The 18,327-nt window shown below is 42.1% G+C and overlaps 1 protein-coding gene across 3 annotated transcripts in view; it reads left to right on the top strand.

Annotated features, from left to right (window-relative positions):
* Positions 1-18,327, top strand: part of MAOA (monoamine oxidase A) — a 77,131-nt gene that overhangs the window by 21,145 nt on the left and 37,659 nt on the right. For 2 of the 3 annotated variants that reach the window (XR_014834590.1, NM_001001640.1), the window contains 1 exon segment: positions 9,375-9,512. Coding sequence is in view for 1 of the 3 variants with exons in the window: in NM_001001640.1 (NP_001001640.1) it covers positions 9,375-9,512 (138 nt within the window). In the remaining 2 variants the exon portion in view is untranslated. 3 annotated transcript variants of the gene reach the window in all.

Below are 18,327 nucleotides of genomic sequence, written 5' to 3' on the forward strand. Positions count from 1 at the left end.
TTATTGCCTAGTGATAGGTGGCTATAGCATCTCTCAGTATCGTGTCCTCATTCAAGGCAGGAAACAGTGTGCAGAGGCGGCCCCAGTCTCATCTGCAGTGAAGCTTGTCCTCTGGTGGAAGACCCAGCAGACATTTGCTTTGGTCTCATTGGCCAGTGCCTGGGTACCTAGCTACCCTTAGCTGCTAAGGAGCCTGGGAAAGCAAGTCTTTAACATTTCTAGGCTGCATAATAGAAGCAGGCATGGAAAAGGGAATATATATGGATATGAAATAGCCAACCAAGAACATCTGAACTACAATATTTTGGGGGGGGGCACGTCCATGGCATGCAGAAGTTCCTTGGTCAGGGATCAAACCCACACCACAGCAGTGACAACACGGAATCCTTAACCTGCTGATCCACCAGGGAACTCCCTGAACTAGGATATTATACCAGCTCTTTCAGTCACATCAAGCCAAGGTCCCCTGCTGTCATTCACTTTCCTGCCTTTCTAGATGTACAGGAATGTATCCTAGGCCTGTCTTCACTTTGCTCTGAGAGTACCCTACAGCCTTGCTAATATCCTGTGGGCCAACAGCCTCGGAATCACTATGGAGCTGGATAGAAAGGCAGAATCTCAAGCCCTGTCCCAGACCTGCTGTATCTGACTCTGCATTTTGACAAGATCCCTAAGGGATGATACAGAAGGGCTGTTCTTTGGCATGTGTTTGCTTGCTTGCTTTACATTTATATAAATCCAGGGAGTTCCTGCTGTAGCTCAGCAGGTTAGGAACCCAACATAGTGTCTGTGAAATGTGGGTTCGATCCCTGGCCTCACTCAATGGGTTAAGGATCTGGCATTGCTGCAGGCTGTGGCGTAGGTCTCAGACATGGCCTGGATCTGGTGTTGCTGTGATTGTGGCATAGGCTAGCAGCTGCAGCTCCAATTCGACCCCTAGCCTGGGAACTTCCATATGCCACAGGTGAGGCCCTAAAAAATTATATAAACCCAGATGAATTGCATATGGAGAATTTCTGAGTACTTCCTCAGACGTAGTCCATGGGAAGCTGTGGGGCCTGGGAGTAAGGAGACTGGGATTCTGGTTCCTGTGCTGGCCTGACCTGCTGTCTTACCTTGGGTAAGTACTCTTAGCACTTTACATCTCAGCTTTCTCACCCGGGCAGTGAGATATCGTCTGAATGTACTTGATGGTCCCTCCAAGTTCAACTTCTAATTGAAGGCAGGGCGCTGTGGTGCAAGAGAAGGATTGCAAATGCTGCCTGTACCACTTTGTGAGATACAGTCCCCCTGTCATTTTCTGAAAAATACTCCTTCATTTTGGAGATAGTTATTAAGTTGTCCCTCCGCCCTACTTTTCTTATCTTTAAAACCTTCTGGTTATTAAATAGGGAGCATCAGTCATGTTGCAGATTTTGCAGTTAAGAACAAGTTTCTTTGTATAAGGGAAATGAAAATTCCAACATGCTTCTCCCCATCTATGTGATCACCCTGGCTGCTTTTTCATGCTGCATCATTTGTCAGCTTCATACAGGAACTACTGTGTATTGAGCATACTATTAAAATGCCCTTTGGGAGTTCCCATCGTAGCTCAGTGATAATGAACCCAACTAGTATCCATGAGGACGCAGGTTCGATCCCTGGCCTTGCTCAGTGGGTTAAGGATCCAGCATTGCCGTGAGCTGTGGTGTAGGTCGCAGACGCAGCTCGGATTTGACCCCTCACCTGGGAACTTCCATACCTGAGGGTGCAGCCCTAAAAAGATAAATAAATAAATAAATAAAATGCCCTTTCTGGTGTGTGAGAAAGGAACTCTGAAGTACTTAGAAAGGAGGACTTGGCATCTATAAGATGTCAAATGAATAGAAAGAGAAAAAAAAGAGCTTAATGAAGCAGGGACAGAAGTGGTATTTAATCAGAAATTAAATATTGTTATAATTGCTTCTACTAGCATAATCAATTAGAATAACTGGGGGGAGGAGATGCCATAAAAATTACTCTGGATCTTTAAGGACCGAGAGTTCGAATCCTGATATTGTCGCTTGACAGCTATTTAGGTGGATCTTCTATTAGTTCCGACCTTCCCAATGTTCTCCATCGTTCTGCAGGACCCCCTAAATGAAGCTGAGATGCCTGCAGGGCTACCACAAGATGTCATATCTGTTTCCTAATGGGGTTGCATCTTGTGAGCTCTTCAAAGGCGAAGTAATGAGATCAAAATCAAGATCCTCGAGACCGAGGGGCAACATACTAGAATATGGTGTTGCAGTTCTAGTATCTTCCTGCTGAGCCTGGGGCACTTCCTTTCAAATGTTTCGACAGAAACATTCTGTAAACTGCCTCATGCTTTTTACTACTTCACTTACTTTAAATAGAGTCAGTGTTCCAAAAACATCATACTTGGCAACTCCTAAGAGTTCTCTTGCCGTCTTTGTTAAATTTATTGGAGTACTGACTCCAGTTGTGTTCTCCATATCTTCAAAAAGATGTTATAGATTAGAGAAGGTTTGGAGGACAACACCAATAATTAGGAAAAGGGAACATCAGGATTGTATAGGGGCCAGATGAAAGTGGTCAGGGGAACGCTCCATTTCTGGTATTATAGCAGAATGGAAACCCTGATTGACTCTCCCTTTTGAAGTCAGTAGAATGCTAAATAAAATATTCTGACACAGAAGTTTTAAATGAGCAGATGATCTGGCTGCTGAACAGACATCTTGAACTTAGCCCATCCAAACTGAATTTCTTATCTTCCTCATCAAGGACACTCTTCCAGGAGTTCCCATTGTGGCTCAGTGGTAACGAACCCGACTAGCGTCCATGAGAATGTGGGTTCCATCCCTGGCCTTGCTCAGTGGGTTAAGGATCCGGCGTTGCTGTGAGCTGTGGTGTAGGTCGCAGAAGTAGCTCGGATCTGGTGTTGCTGTGGCTGTGGTGTAGGCCAGCGGCTACAGCTCTGATTCAGTCCCTAGCCTGGGAACTTCCATACGCTGCAGGTGCAGCCCTAAAAAGAGGGGAAAAAAAGAAGAAGAAAAAGAACACTCTTCTAGCAGCCTTCCCCCTAAGGGAGGATGGCAGCTCCACACAAACATTGTGAGGCCCCATATTCATTCCGTCAGGAAGTATTTTTGGCTCTGCCTTCAGAATATATCCAGAACCCACCCTTCCACTTCCATGTCTGCCTCCTGGTGGGAGCCACCATCCTCTCTAGGGCAGATTTCTGCCCTAGCCTTTTACCTCATTTCCCTACTTATACCCTCACTCCGTGTAATCTAATCTTCATGCCACAGCCAGAACGAGCCTTTCCCATAGAAGTCAGATCGTGACACTTCTCTGCTTAAAACCTTCCAGAGACTCCCCTTCTCACTCAGAGTAAAAGCCAGTGTCCTTTTACTTGATGCCTTGTGAGGATTTCCATGATCTGCCTTCAGGAACTTCGCTAATCTCATCTCTAATTCTCTTTTCTTTGCTCTGTTCTGGAGTGAGCTAGACACACGGGCCTGTGTTTCTTGACCATACCAGGCACATTTCTGCCTTAGAATCTTGGCACTGGCTCTTTTCTTCTGCTGGGAATGCTTTTGTCCCAGATAGGCACATGGGTAACTCCCTCACCTCCTTCAAGTCTTTATGCAAATATCACCTTGTCTTAAGGCCTACGTGTCCCTTGAATTTTAAGCTGAAATCTTTCCTTCTCTCCTCTGCAGTTTCAATCTGCCTTGTCCTATTCTAGCTTTTTTTTTTCTTTTTCTTTTTCACTGTTATCCACTTCTAAGGTACTTGTTTATTGTGATTGTGGTTCATTTTCTGTCTCTTCCTACTAAATGAAAGCTCCTTGTGTGCAGGGATCTTTATTTTGTTCATTGATGTAACAGAAGCTTCTTGAACAGTATCTGGCATCTTGTAGGAGCTCAAGGTATAGTTGTTGAATGAATCCCCAAAGCAAAGTAACAACATGAAGCCTAGGGGTTAAATGAGGTCAAAATTTGACTTTCATCTTGAATGCCTACTGAAACTTAAAGACTTTGCAGTTGCACTATGCTGGCCATATGGCATGCAGGGAACAGGAGGTAAAATCCAGAACCTGTTGTAGGTAGGGAATTTTGATAGGAAACACTCCAAATTGGAATCCCTTATGCTATACTCTGTATATCAAAGTAAAAGCGAAATAAACCTTACCGTTCAAAAAGTGGAGAAAATAAAGCTTGCCTTCATCCATGGTTTCCATCTAAATTTATACTGCCAAGGTGAGAAACCTTGCACAGAACATTTGGTTTAAATGTCAAAGTGGCTGGCGGAAATAAACGCAAATCCTTTCCACCCAGGCCTCAAATAACTTACATAGAAAAAGTTCAAAGGAAAATGAGGAACTCATAGACCACAGTGACAAAACATACAAGGAAACAAGGCACTGAAAGAGAACAAAGTAGAAGAAAATGATCCAGAAGAATTTTATAACGGTTGAGTCATACGAGGATAAAAAAAAATAAACTGTTTAGCTTGTTTTCAAGAAAAGAAGTGCTTAAAACTAGGAGCAGGGGAAAGAAACTAAAAAGAAAATGATTAAGTAGTTTAAAAAATAATTTGTAGAAATGAAAACACACTTAAAATGAAAAACTCAGGAACAGGTTAAACAGTATATTAGACACAGCTGAAGTGAAGTGAGTGAAATTATCTAGAATGCAATTCAGAGATAAAGATTGGAAAATGTTATGGCAAGCAAGGGTAGGGGCAGCTAAGACATGAAGGATAGTGTTATGAGATAGTGTTATGATGGTATAAAATAATGGCTGAGGATTTTCCTGCATTGGTCCTTGGTGTCTTCACATGTCCACAGCATGTGAAGGGAAAAGATTTATGGTGACCAAAGTGGACAGATGGAGGGGGCAGAGGGATGGACTGGGGGTTTGGGACTGGCATATGCAGTGATGTATCTTGCATATATATATTGCATATATTAAGATAGGGAATGATTGGCCAACAGGGACCTGCTGTAGAGCAGAGAGGACTCCACCCAATATTCTGTGATCATCTCTGTGGGAAAAGAATCTGAAAGAGGATGGATGCGTGTACGTGTAGAACTGAATCACTTTGGTGTCCAGCAGAAATGATCACAACCTTGTAAATCAATTATACTTTGATAACACTTTAAAATATGAAAAAAAAGGTGATGATAGCCATTGGAAAAAGAAAAAGGAAAAGAAATTCTTACCCAGACATGAAAGCTACAGTATATCAGAGAAAGGATCTAACATTTTTTTAGGTCTAAAAGTAACTTTTTTAGAAACAAAAAAAGCAAATCGTGCATACTCTAAAAAAAATCAGTAATTTGACTTTTGAGTGACTCTTCAATAGCAAAAACAGATGCCAAAAGATAGGGAAACAATGCCTTTGCTGTTCTAAGAAAGAGAAAGTAACCAGAATTTGTTATTTGCTCGGGCTATCTTTTTATCAAACTGACAAAAATAGAGAGTTTAGGACCCAGATTGGAGGAAATTGTAAGGAATGTGTTTTAAGAAGGAGGAAACTGATAACAAGTAAAAGGTCTGATATCTAAGAGGGGCCAGTGAGCAAAGATATCGGTAAATATTTATATAAAATTTAGCAACATCAACAACAGAATAAAACAAAGTAATGTCAAATTTGTTGGAAAACAAACCTGAAACAAAGTACTTTTATAGTTTACAGATTGGAAGTATGATCACAGTTGATGCATGAGGATTTTTGTATTTTTCCATAGAAAGATAATATATTGATAAACTTCAGACTATATTAAGTATGCCTGTTATAGCTAGGAGAATGTCCAAAGGAATAGGCCTGATTGTATAATTTCCAAACAAGTAGAAGAAAAAACTTGAAAAGAAAAGGAAGACCCTTAATCCAAAAGAAAGAAAGAATCAGGGAGGAAACTATTAATGTGGGACAAATGGAAAGCCATAATAAAATAAGACATTTTATTTTATTATTTTTTATTTTTTTTCAGGGCTGCACCTATGGCATATGGAAGTTTCTGGGCGAGGGGTTGAATCACAGCTGCAGCCTCTGGCCTACGCCAGAGCCATAGTAACAGCAATGCCAGATCCTAGCCACATCTGAGACCTATGCCAAAGCTTGCAGCAACACCAGACTCTTAACCCACTGAGCGAGGCCAGTGATTGAACCCACATTCTCATGGACACCAGCTGGGTTCTTAACCTGCTGAGCCACAATGGGAACTCCAAGTTAAGACATTTTAAAAGAGAAGTTCCCTGGTGGCCTAATGGTTAAGGATCTGGCATTGCCACTGCTCTGGCAAGGGTTTTATTCCTGGCCTGGGAACTTCCACATGCTGTGGGGCACAGCCAAAAAAAAAAAAAAAAAAAAGACATTTAAAAACAAATAATAGGAGTTCCCGTCGTGGCGCAGTGGTTAACGAATCCAACTACGAACCATGAGGTTGCGGGTTCGATCCCTGCCCTTGCTCAGTGGGTTGATGATCTGGCGTTGCCGTGAGCTGTGGTGTAGGTCGCAGACGCAGCTCAGATCCCACGTTGCTGTGGCTCTGGTGTAGGCCGGCGGCTACAGCTCCGACTGGACCCCTAGCCTGGGAACTTCCATATGCCACGGGAGCGGCCCAAGAAATAGCAAAAAAAAAAAAAAAAAAAAAAAAGACAAAAAAAAACCAAAATAATACTAATAAATGAGCTAAACTTAATTAAAAGGAGGGAAATGTCAGAATAAAGAAAACTGGAACTGAAAGATAGAAAAAGATAGTATACAAATACTAATGGAAGCGGTTTTAGCTATATTAATATTAGATAAAATAAACTTTAAACACAAACTGTTTCATTAAGTATCAGTACATAATGATAAAAGACCCAGAATATTGAGCAATTCTAAACTTGTATATACTGAATAACGTAACCTTAAAATATAAAGCAGAAATTGACAGGAATCAAAGATAAATGCCCAACAGAAAAGGGGATTTTTAACATGCTTTTCTAGGTTAGTAATAAATGAAGGAAACAAAAATAATTGCAAATTAATCATTTTCTAATAGACTTGTGTAAAACATGCCTATTACTTAATATGACTGTGTTCTTTTTAAATGGAAATGGAACATCTTTGAAAATCAACCATGTGATATAAAGTGAGCTTCAAGGATTAATATCATATAATCCATATTCTTTGCTCACAATGCAGTTATGACAAAGATAGCTAAAAAAAAAACAAAAAAACAAAAACCAACCTTTCCAGTTGTAGAAATTGAAACAGCAAAACTGGACTTCCCTGGTGGCCTAACGGTTAAGGATCCAGCATTGTCACTATTGTGGCTCAAGTCACTGCTGTGGCTCTGGTTCAATCCCTGGCTCGATAACTTCTGCATACCAAGGGTGCAGCCAAAACCCCCAAAAAACAAAACCAAAAAACCCAATACTCGGAGTTCCCATCGTGGCTCAGTGGTTAACGAATCCAACTAGGAACCATGAGGTTTCGGGTTCGATCCCTGGCCTCGCTCACTGGTTTAAGGATCCAGCATTGCTGTGAGCTGCGGTGTAGGTGGCAGTCGTGGCTCGGATCCCAAGTTGCTGTGATCCCGAGTTGCTGTGGCTCTGGCATAGGCTGGTGGCTACAGCTCAGATTAGACCCCTAGCCTGGGAACCTCTGTATGCCTCGGGTGCGGCCTTAGAAAGACAAAAAGACCTAAAACAAAACAAAACAAAACAAAAAAAACCCAATACTCTAATGCAAGAAAACAGACAAGGGCTGTAAAAGAAAGGCAAATCACAGGGCAATCTCTAGTCCACTTATGAACACAGATAAAAAATTCGGAACAAACTAGTAACAAAGCATATCCTGAAATGGAAAGATAATATCAGGCTAGGTTACTCTAGGAAGGCAAGGTTGCATATTCTAGACAATCAATTTTCTGGAAACAACAGATTAGGTAAATCATCCCAACCCTTTCACTAAATACAAGAGACTAGACAATTTGAACTGTACACACACACACACTCGCACACAAATCTTCAAAGCATCAGAGATGCTAACAAGGTAGTGAAGAGTCTCTGGGCCAACATACCCCCAGAAAAGATTGACCTGCTCTTCCCCTAGGGCTGGGGAGATGGGAGTTTGAAGAAGAAGCAAGTGAGAGGTTGAGCAGTACTTGCAAAAGTCTTAAAAAGCTAGGGCAACTGAAGGTCAAGTCTCGAGCCCACCAAAATGTGTGTGTATGGAGGATAGTGTTGGTAAACGCCTTGTGCTTTGGGTTGGACTGCATCCTGGCCCTAAGGGTGAACAGCAGAAGGACTAGGCCATATTTGCATTTCAACCCGGTTTCAAATCATCTCAGGCAGAGGAAATATAATCAACTTATCTAGTATCATTAGCGTTCCCCAGTGCTGGGCAGAAGCAGACAGAGGGCCTCTCGAGAAAGATAAAATCCTCCTGGGGTTCAGATTATTTCTATATTTTCTCAAATTCAGTGAGTGGCACACAATAAGAAATAATCAAGCCAACAAGGAGGAAAGACAACATGAATTAGAGCTGGTATAAACAACATAGAAACAGACCCGTAAGATGTTATTACAGACACACCAATGCTCTATTTATTAAATCCTGGGGGAAATGTGTTACTAAAAAAGCCCGGGGAAATGTAGAACTGCATTTAAGAAGGGGAAGGTAGGAGTTCCCGCTGTGGTGCAGGGGACGATCCAGCATTGTCTCTGAGGCGTGGATTCGATCCCCAGCCTGGTGCAGAGGGTTAAGGATCCAAGGTTGCCACAGCTGTGACATAGGTCACAGCTGAAGCTCAGATTTGATCTCTGGCCCCAGAAAAAAAATAAAGAAAAAAGGAGGAGGGAGTAAATTCCAGTTTATGAAAGAAGTTTTGCATGTATAAATTTTTTTAGGTATATGAATCTTTGTATGCCTTTTTGTACTCTTGTCCTATGAGGCATTCTCCCCTGCAGGTGTGTTAAAATAGAATCATGAGCCCAGCAGTGTGGGCTGATGAAGATTTCATCTGCTGGAAATCAGAGAATTATGCCTAATAAATCTCTGGGTGGCCCCTTCAGCAACAACCCCAATGAAAAGCATACATACGAACCTAAGTGCTTTGAAAAGGATCCAGATCAGCAGGGTGTACTATAGTGTTCATCCTTTATGCATGTTATTGCTGAATTGGCCTCACCAGTAACTAGGCAAATGGGATTACTCAGTGCTGTGTCACATAGGGTTGTGCTCAGTTCTTGAGTGGAGGAGAAAGGATTTCTATTTTCAGTTTCACAGTATAAAAGAGATGTAAAAAATAAACAAGGTTTTTTTAATGACATAAGAAACTTATTTTTTTTAAAGGTCTAACTAAAGTTTTCTGGCCACTTTTTCTTTTTCTACAGAACGAAAATGTTGATTACGTGGACGTTGGTGGGGCTTATGTCGGACCGACCCAGAATAGGATCTTAAGGTTATCTAAGGAACTGGGTTTAGAAACTTACAAAGTGAATGTAAATGAGTGTCTCGTTCAGTATGTCAAGGTAAGCCTGGTGTTTTACTCATGTGACTGATGGGAGGGCATTTTATTTGGGAAAACATTTGGTTGGGTTTTTAGTTGTTTTTTTCTCAAAGCAATCATTAAAGTAGGTTCTCAGCTTTAAAGTAGTATTCTTCTACCTTTTTTTTTGGCTGTGCCCTCATCATGCAGAAGTTCCTAGGCCAGGGATCAAACCCACATCACAGCAATGATGTGGTGGAATCCTTATTTTCTAGGCTACCAGGGAACTCCCTGCCTTTTTTTTTCTTTTTCTTTCTTTCTTTTTTTTAAATCCCTGTGGGAGTTTCCACTGTGGTTCAGCAGGTTAAGGACCAAATGTTGTTTCTGTGAGGATGCAGGTTCAATCCCTGGCCTCACTCAGTGGGTTAAGGATCAGGCATTTCTATAAGCTGTGGCATCGGTCGCAGATGCAGCTCCAATTGGACCCCTGGCCCGGGAATTTCCATAATCTTCAGGCAGAGCTGTAGAAAGAAAGAAAAAAAAAATCCTGTGGGCTCCTGGAATCACTCCAAGTGGTCATGCTTCAGCTCGATCCTCCTCCACATCACCCACTGTGACCCTCGAAGGCTACACACCCATCTCCAGTCCAGCTGGAGTAGGGGTGGGAGGCTCTTAACTTCCTTCCCTCCACTTCCTTTAGGGATCGAGGAGGCTCCTGTGTGTGTGTGTGTGTGTGTGTGTGTTTGCGCGCGCGCGCGCGAGCACATGTACACACACACGTACAAACATCCCCCCCCCACACACACAACCCAAGCAGCTCCTGAAGCACCTATGAGGCAATTCTAAGGCCTCAAGGAACACGGTAGTTTGAAGCCACTTCTTGAGACTTTGAACGGTTCTTCCTCCTCATTCACACCTACCATTTCTTTGCACACTTTGATAATTTCCTCTGCACCCCGCAATGACTCTCGGGAAGTCTAGCTCAGTTGCGCAGTTTCCTCCTGTTTAAACAAGACATTGTTTAAACTCTTAGTGCTGATATCCACTCAAGAAACAGCAGCTGTTGCCAATGTTATTCTTTCTTCCTGAAGCCAAACATGGAGCAGCTGGAGACTGGAAAGGCGCCTTGAGAAATCAAGTTTCCGATCTGACATTGCCGCCGCTTCCTGGAACCTTAGTGTCGCCAGGACAGGGGTGGTTTATCTCATTCTCACGCCATGATCCCCACACCAAGTAACTACATCACTTTTCAACAGACACATTTACCCCCCCCCCCCAGCAATCATGTGGCATCTTCAGGGCCTTTCCGAGCAGGGAATTAAGGAGACTTGAGGCGTCTGCATGTCAATGTGCAATCAGGGAGCTCAGGCATCTTGGGAAGCTCTGGCAGATGGTTTGGGTTCCTCTGGGATGCTTGGGAGACCTGGCAGTGAGACAGGAGAAAACAGCAGTAACCTTTAGAAAAACTGGGTTCAGCTGTCAAGTGAGGCATAGAGAAAGTATAAAACGAAATTAACCAACAACAAAAAGAAATCGGAGTTCCTGTCGTTGCTCAGCGGAGACGAATCTGACTAGTATCCATGAGGACGCAGGTTTGATCTCTGGCCTCGCTCAGTGGGTTACGTTGCCGTGAAATGTGGTGTAGGTTGCAGACACGGCTCGGATCTGGCATTGCTGTGGCTATGGCGTAGGCCGGCGGCTATAGCTCTGATTCGACCCCTAGCCTGGGAATCTCCTTATGCCGCGGGTGTGGCCCCAAAAAGACAAAAAAAAAAAAAAAATTAAAACAGGGAACTAGATCCAATCCTTGGGATAGACCGTGATGGAAGATAATATGAGAAAAAAGAATATATATATGTATGCCTGGTTCACTATGCTGTACAGCAGAAATTGACACAACAGTGTAAATTAACTATGCTTTAATAAAAAAAAATAATTCAAACAAATTATACAAAGTGTTTGTGAACACTGGCTTCAATAGGCCATGATCAAAAAGAAAAAACGGCTTCCCCACTTTGTCTTCTCTGCACAGCATGGTGTTTACCTCAGCCAGTAAGTAAACAATAGCAACTAACATTTATTGAGCACTTTGAAGTGTAGTATCCTGTTTAATGCAGGGAAAGAGAGCAAATCTTTTGCACTCAACTGATAATTAAACAGTTATGTAAAGAAAGTCATGCTCTAGTCCCACTGGGAGGCAGATGAATCTGATGAGCATCGTGGAATCTGAGCAGACTTATGCTCCATTTTACAGAGGAGAAAACTGAGGTTCAGCGACGTACAGTGACTTGACAAAGCTCTAAAACCAGTAATAGTCTGCCTACCCCCGAGCTTGTGCTCCTCATGATGAATTTTAGGATTTCCTTACAAATAAGCACAAAATTAAGATGCTAAACACTGTTCTTTTTATTTAAGACACTGTCATCTAACGAAAAGATGGCAAATAGAAATACTTACCATTAAACCATCCCCTCACATACTTTGAGTTGCCAAAAAACACATATTTTCACCCAAGGTAGACAGCAATGTTAAGGCAAAAAAGTGGTGCATCTGTTGGGGGTTCATTTATTTTATCTGAATGAGTGCCTTTCTGCTCATGTTTCTAATAAATCATATCATTTCTGCAATGAGACATACTCAGGGTAGTAGATGTTTTTATAATGACCAGGAAACACAAGTGAGGAGGCTGGATTCGGGAAAAAGCAGGAAGATGTTCATTTAAGTATTGCAGGTAAGATTGATAGTATACTTAGAGCAAAAAATAATTTCACTTAAGAATATCTCAGGAGTTCCCGTTATGGCTCAGTGGGTTAGGAACCCAACTAGTATCCATGAGGATGGGTTGGATCCCTGGCCTCACTCAGTGGGTTAAGGATCTGGCGTTGCCTGGAGCTGTGGTGTAGGTGGAAGACGAGGCTCGGATCCTGCATTGCTGTGGCTGTGGTGTAGGTCGGCAGCTGCAGCTCTGATTCAACCTCTAGCCTGGGAACTTTCATATGCCACAAGTGCAGCCCTAAAAAGGAAAAAAAAAAAAAAAGACTATCTCAGCTTTCACTCTTCTGTTTGCTTCTAGAGGAAAAAAAAAGTGGACTTTTTCCCAGCATAATAGTGTATGGGGTTAATAATGCAAATGATCTTTGTGACAGTCTGCATGACACAGGCTTCTATAATCTAAATACGGTGTATTCTTTTCAGTAAATAACACTGAAATGAAGTGGGTGAATGACTGGAAGATTGCCCCTGTCTAGTGAACCCAAGCCATATTCTTTATGATCCAGATTGCTTCAGTGGTTAAATTTTCCTGATGGGCAGCCTTAAAGAATGCCTCACTTGTTTCTTGTCAGCAGACTGCATCCAGTGTCAGCCTCCTCCAGCGTGATTTTTAGTATTCACCAGAGAACTGTTCCCGACCTTTGCTAGTTTGGATTTACCGGGCAAGTTTTGCCATGACAATGTGGAGTTCCAAGCCTGAGCCTTCGAACCGAGCACTGGGGATAGATGTTCAGTGGCATTTTCCACCCTGTCCCTTCCCCAAGAGACTAAGTCTATCTGCTTCATTTTTAGAAGGTTCACATGGTTCTGCTAAATTCATTCGTTGGTTTGATAAGTACTTACTAGACAATCTACTCGGTGTCAGATATTGTTCTAGGCTGGAAATATAGTGATGGGTACATGGTAATAGTTTCTGCTCAATGGAGGAGACAAGGAAAGAATGACAGCAAATAAGAGTTCCCTTGCAGTGCAGTGGGTTCAGGATCTGGCATTGTCCCTGCAGTGGCTCGGGTTGCTGTTGAGGCACAGGTTTGATCCTCGGCCTGGGGCAGTCGGTTAAGGATCTGGTGTTGCTGCAACTGTGGTGTGGGTCGAAGCTGTGGCTCAGATTCAGTGCCTGGCCCAGGAACTTCTACGCACCATGGATTCGGCCATAAAAAAAAAAAAATGTTTTTTTTTTTAAAAAAACAGAAGAAATTGACATTTTCATGCATTCTCACTTTCTCCCTGCTTTCTAGATGCTCTCAAGATAAAAATAGAGACTCTAAATACTTTTGTTTTTGGAGAATGGCCTGATAAAAATTTATTTAAAACAAAGTAGACTTTCCAGATAGTAACAGCTCAGCAAGCAATTTTTCTAAGTATTGGTTCTGTTCTTCCCACAGACATTTACTCCAGGTTTTTATGCCAACAACTGAACTCAAAGGCTTTTCAGAATGTGTGTGTTCTGGAATACTAAGTAATTTTTTGTTGTTACTGCTAAGAGGTGAACTTTGTTTTAGCCAGTAGGCTGTGTTGAAAAAAGAGGATGTATTTTTTTATCAGTTTGTCTTAATGCTTGCTTGCCAGATATAAGTTCGTCTTTGACCCCTCGCTTCTACTAGGGTGTTTCTTTTGGATTAGGGACATATACTTTTGCTGCTTTTAACACCTGTCCATACCAACTCATAGAAGTCTTTTCTTTGGTCTTCAAGGAAAGTTATACTTTTACTTTCAACCCCTTTCAGTAGGAAACTCAAGAAGCCAAAGGTGTTAGATTCCTGTAGGTCTGTTGATTGTCCGGTCTTCACCTCATTTCTTTTAATCACCTAAATTTGTCCCTCCTGGCTCTGTGCATTGGTGTTACTGTGCATCTGTAATATGCCTATACCTGTGTTACCTGTGTTACCTCCTTTTGAGGTAATAAGCATTATTTTTCCCATCTTACAGATGAGAATACTGAGGCTCAGAGATGTTAGGAGCCAAAGTGATGCTTTCCATCTCTTGAGCCCAGGTTCTATGGGTTACATCACATTGTTCCTTAATCTGTTGGCAGAGAGTTAATTTGTGAACCCCTTTAATAAACTGCTTCAAGATGTGACAGAAATCACCTTACCCCCACAAGCTTTGAAGTCTTAAGTTGTGCCTTTGGCAGTAAGGTCTCCTGTGGACTCTAGGGGTTGGTGGAGAATGGCTATGCATAGGAGTCACATGGGACTCTGTTCACCAGGGTGGCCTCTTCTTTTGCACCCTGAGCCATAGATTTTGTTGCCCTCTGGCCCTCATTGAGCACCTGACTCCTGAGAAACCCCTAGGCCACCCCAGTTAGGCTCAGCAGGCTAAGAAAGATGGATTCTATTAATGTCTTAACATACTAAGGCTGGAAGTCTGAGGCAAGGTTTGGAATTGTTGGCTATATATTGTTTTTCATAAGTGACTTATATAAAGTTATTAGTCAAAGTATGATCAAGATAAGAATATTTCATTTTATGCCATTATACTGTCTGTTTTTTTAAAAAAAGATTTAAAGTAATTTGTATAAGTCAGAGTAGAAGACGAAAAAATATAATTAGGTAATTAGGTAAGGACAGGCCTGTGTTCATGATAAGAAATTCCGTTTCGATAACAGAGATGAGGTAGTACAAGAGGGATTATTTCCTTCTCTAAATTACAATTATACACAGACTTTAAAAACATATGTAAAAATATTTACTTATTTTCACTCTGATGTATCAAGTATTCAGTGTAAAGGTATAGGGACGTAGCTTGTAAAAAGTAATGGTTCGGAGCTGCCATTCTTTGTTTTCCTCTCCATGTTTAAGACTTCATTTACTTCTTGTGGGTCATAGGAAAGCTAATGACAGAACTTACTCGTCAAGCGTTGTACTGTTTAGGAAGCCAGATAAGCATCAGCCATTTTCTCTTAAAGCCTCCTTTCTTTTTCCTGTAAACTTTCAGAGCTAAATCTCAGATCTAGTTTCTAGACAATAAAGTTTCTACTCAGTTGACATGACAGCCCAACATATAGCAAAGCCAGGTTATTTATTAGATTTTTTTTCCTTTCATTAACATTTTTTTGGATAAAATAGACACAACATTTATCACTTAACTGTACTTAGATATACAGTTTTTCACTTAACGATCCTTAGGTGTATGACCATACTTTACTTTCATTAAGTACATTCACATTGTTGTACTACCATTATTCATCCACAGAATGCTTTTCGTCTTCCTTTCGTTCATTTTTAATAGGAAGTAATTCACTACAGAAATCGTTTTCTAGGGAGTTCTGTGGTAGTCTAGTGGTTAGGATTCTGCACTTTCACTGCTGCAGCCCAGGTTCACTCCCTGGTCTGGGAACTGAGATCCCACATCAAGCTGCCGCATGCCAAATAAAAAGGAAAAAAATGACATCATTTTCTAGCCATTCATTGAGAAGTAGTCGAGTCAGACTCCTGCCCCGGACTGGCCTTCACTGGCAGCATAGAAAGGGGGTTAAGTCAGACACAAAGGATTTCTCTCACTGAGGCTGTGGCAATTCAATCACCTCAAGTGGGGCCCTGGCATTTTGGTTAATGGAGAAAAGAATGAAACATTACATAAGCAGCTTCCTCGGGAGAAACCGCACCAGTCTCCATAATAACCCATCTCCTGGAGATTCTGACCTTTCAGGTTAGAATGCGGTTGCTCCTTTCTCCCTGCTCCTTGCTTTTTACTTCCTCTCTCCTTCCCCCCTCAGGAGCCCCTCCCCCTCCCCAGAACACACATCAAATATGCCAACCAAAAGCCTTGATCATCAGTCCTGAATTGTTAAGCTTTTGCAGAGTAGTCTTCTAATAGTTGAAACCTTAAACACCCTCTGATGTCCTATGCATCTATCACTGAACACAAGTTCATGTGCCCTATGCACAGTGAGGCCAACTAAACTGAAACATCAGAGTTTGAAGCAGAGAAAGGTTTATTGCAGGGTTGAGCCAGGAGGATGGGTGACTTCTGCTCAAAAAACTGTAGCTCCCCTATGGTTTAGGGGGAGACGTTTTTATCGGCAAAATTTGGATAGAGGGCTGCAGGGTGTGTATCTTTCTTCTGATTGGTGGGTGGTGAGGTAAGTGGGCGGTGCTCCAGGAACCTTGCCTTTAGCGGGAAGTTACAATCCTCCACCTCGGTGGGGGCCTTAGTTCCTGCTGAAGAACTCAAAGATATTGTCATATATATTCCTTGAGGGGGAACCAGGACCCAGCTTTAATCGCTGCGCTATTGTTTCTTAATTGCTCTCCTTTGTTTCAACATCCCCTCCCTTCCCTGATGAGCAACTGTTTGAATCTGCCTTTTGGAACTCAGGGAAGGTCAGGGCGGCTGAATGAAGCCTATATCTTACAAACTAAAATCAGGGTACAGGAAAGGATTTGTACCCAAGAGGACCCCACAGGGTTCTGCTCAGTTTTAAACCCCAGATCTTGTACATTCTGGGCCTTCTGAAGAAGGGAAGTTCTCTTATTCCACTGATCCAGCCAGAAAGTCTTTTCTGTCACTGCTCTGTCCTGCCACTTAACTGGATCCATGCCGCTCTATAGCCCTGTGTCTCTGGGGTGGACTCCGAGCTTTTTCACTTGTGTATCAAACTCGATGAACAAATACTTTTTTGTTGTTGTTGCCTTTTAGGGCCACACCTGCGGCATTTGGAAGTTCCCAGGCTAGGGGTTGAATCAGAGCTACAGCTGCTGGCCTACACCACAGCCACAGCAACACCAGATCTGAGCCACGTCTGTGACCTACCCTGCAGCTTGAGGCAACGCCGGATCCTCAACCCACTGAGCAAGGCCAGAGATTGAACCCGAATCCTCAGGGTTACTAGTCGGGTTCGTTACTGCTCAGCCATGACGGGAGCTCCATGAATACCTTTTGAAAACTGAATGGATCTCAGAATTTTAGTAAAAGATGGTTACCTTACTTTCAAGATAGGAGAAAGTTGTCAGAATGCAAGTATTTGGTTCAAGGTCCTATAGAAGTGAGTGAGAGAGGGACAGACAAAACAGATGTGAAATAAGAACCATGAGGTTGCAGGTTTGATCCCTGGCCTTCCTCAGTGGGTTAAGGATCCTGTGTTGCTGTGAGCTGTGGTGTAGGCCAGCAGCTGTAGCTCCAATTTGACCCCTAGCCTGGGAACCTACATATGCTGCGTGTGCGGCCCAAAAAAACAAAAAAACAAAAAACCCAACCAAAAACCCAAAAAAAACCCAAAAACAGATGTGAAAGCCTAGTTGATAATTAACCTTAGCAAACACAGAACTTGAAACTGAAAAGAGACAAATGATGATAATGTTGATACTTTATATTTGTTTTTTTAATTACTCAAATGAATTTATCACATCTGTAGTTGTATAATGATCATAACAATCCAATTTCACAGGATTTCCATCCCATAACCCAAGCACATCTCCCCACCCCAAACTGTCTCCTCTGGAGACCATAAGTTTTTCAATGTCTGTGAGTCAGCATCTGTTCTGCAAAGAAGTTCAGTCTGTCCTTTTTTCAGATTCCACATGTCAGTGAAAGCATTTGATGTTGGTGTCTCATTGTATGGCTGACTTCACTTAGTATGATAATTTCTAGGTCCATCCATGTTGCTAAAAATGCCAGTATTTCGTTCCTTTTAATGGCTGAGTAATATTCCATTGTGTATATGTACCACATCTTCTTGGTCCACGCCCCTGTTGATGGACATTGAGGTTGTTTCCATGTCTTGGCTATTGCAAATAGTGCTGCAATGAACATTGGAGTACATGTGTCTTTGCGAGTCGTGGTTTTCTCTGGATAGATGCGCAGGAGTGGGATTGCTGGATCAAATGGTAGTTCTATGTTTAGTTTTCTGAGGAATCTCCATACTATTTTCCACAGTGGTTGCACCAATTTACAATCCCACCAACAGTGTACTGGAGTTCCTTTTTCTCCACACCCTCTCCAGCTCTTATTGTTTGTAGACTTTTTGATGATGGCCATTCTGGCTGGTGTAAGGTGGTACCTCAGAATGGTTTTGATTTGCATTTCTCTAATAATGAGTGATGTTGAACATCTTTTCATGTGTTTTTTGGCCATCTGTATGTCTT

This window comes from Sus scrofa, chromosome X (genome assembly GCF_054392235.1).
Source record: "Sus scrofa isolate SSC_HxYL_T2T_F1_AM1 chromosome X, Sscrofa_HxYL_maternal_Yorkshire_Landrace_v2.0, whole genome shotgun sequence".
Lineage (NCBI taxonomy): Eukaryota > Metazoa > Chordata > Mammalia > Artiodactyla > Suidae > Sus > Sus scrofa.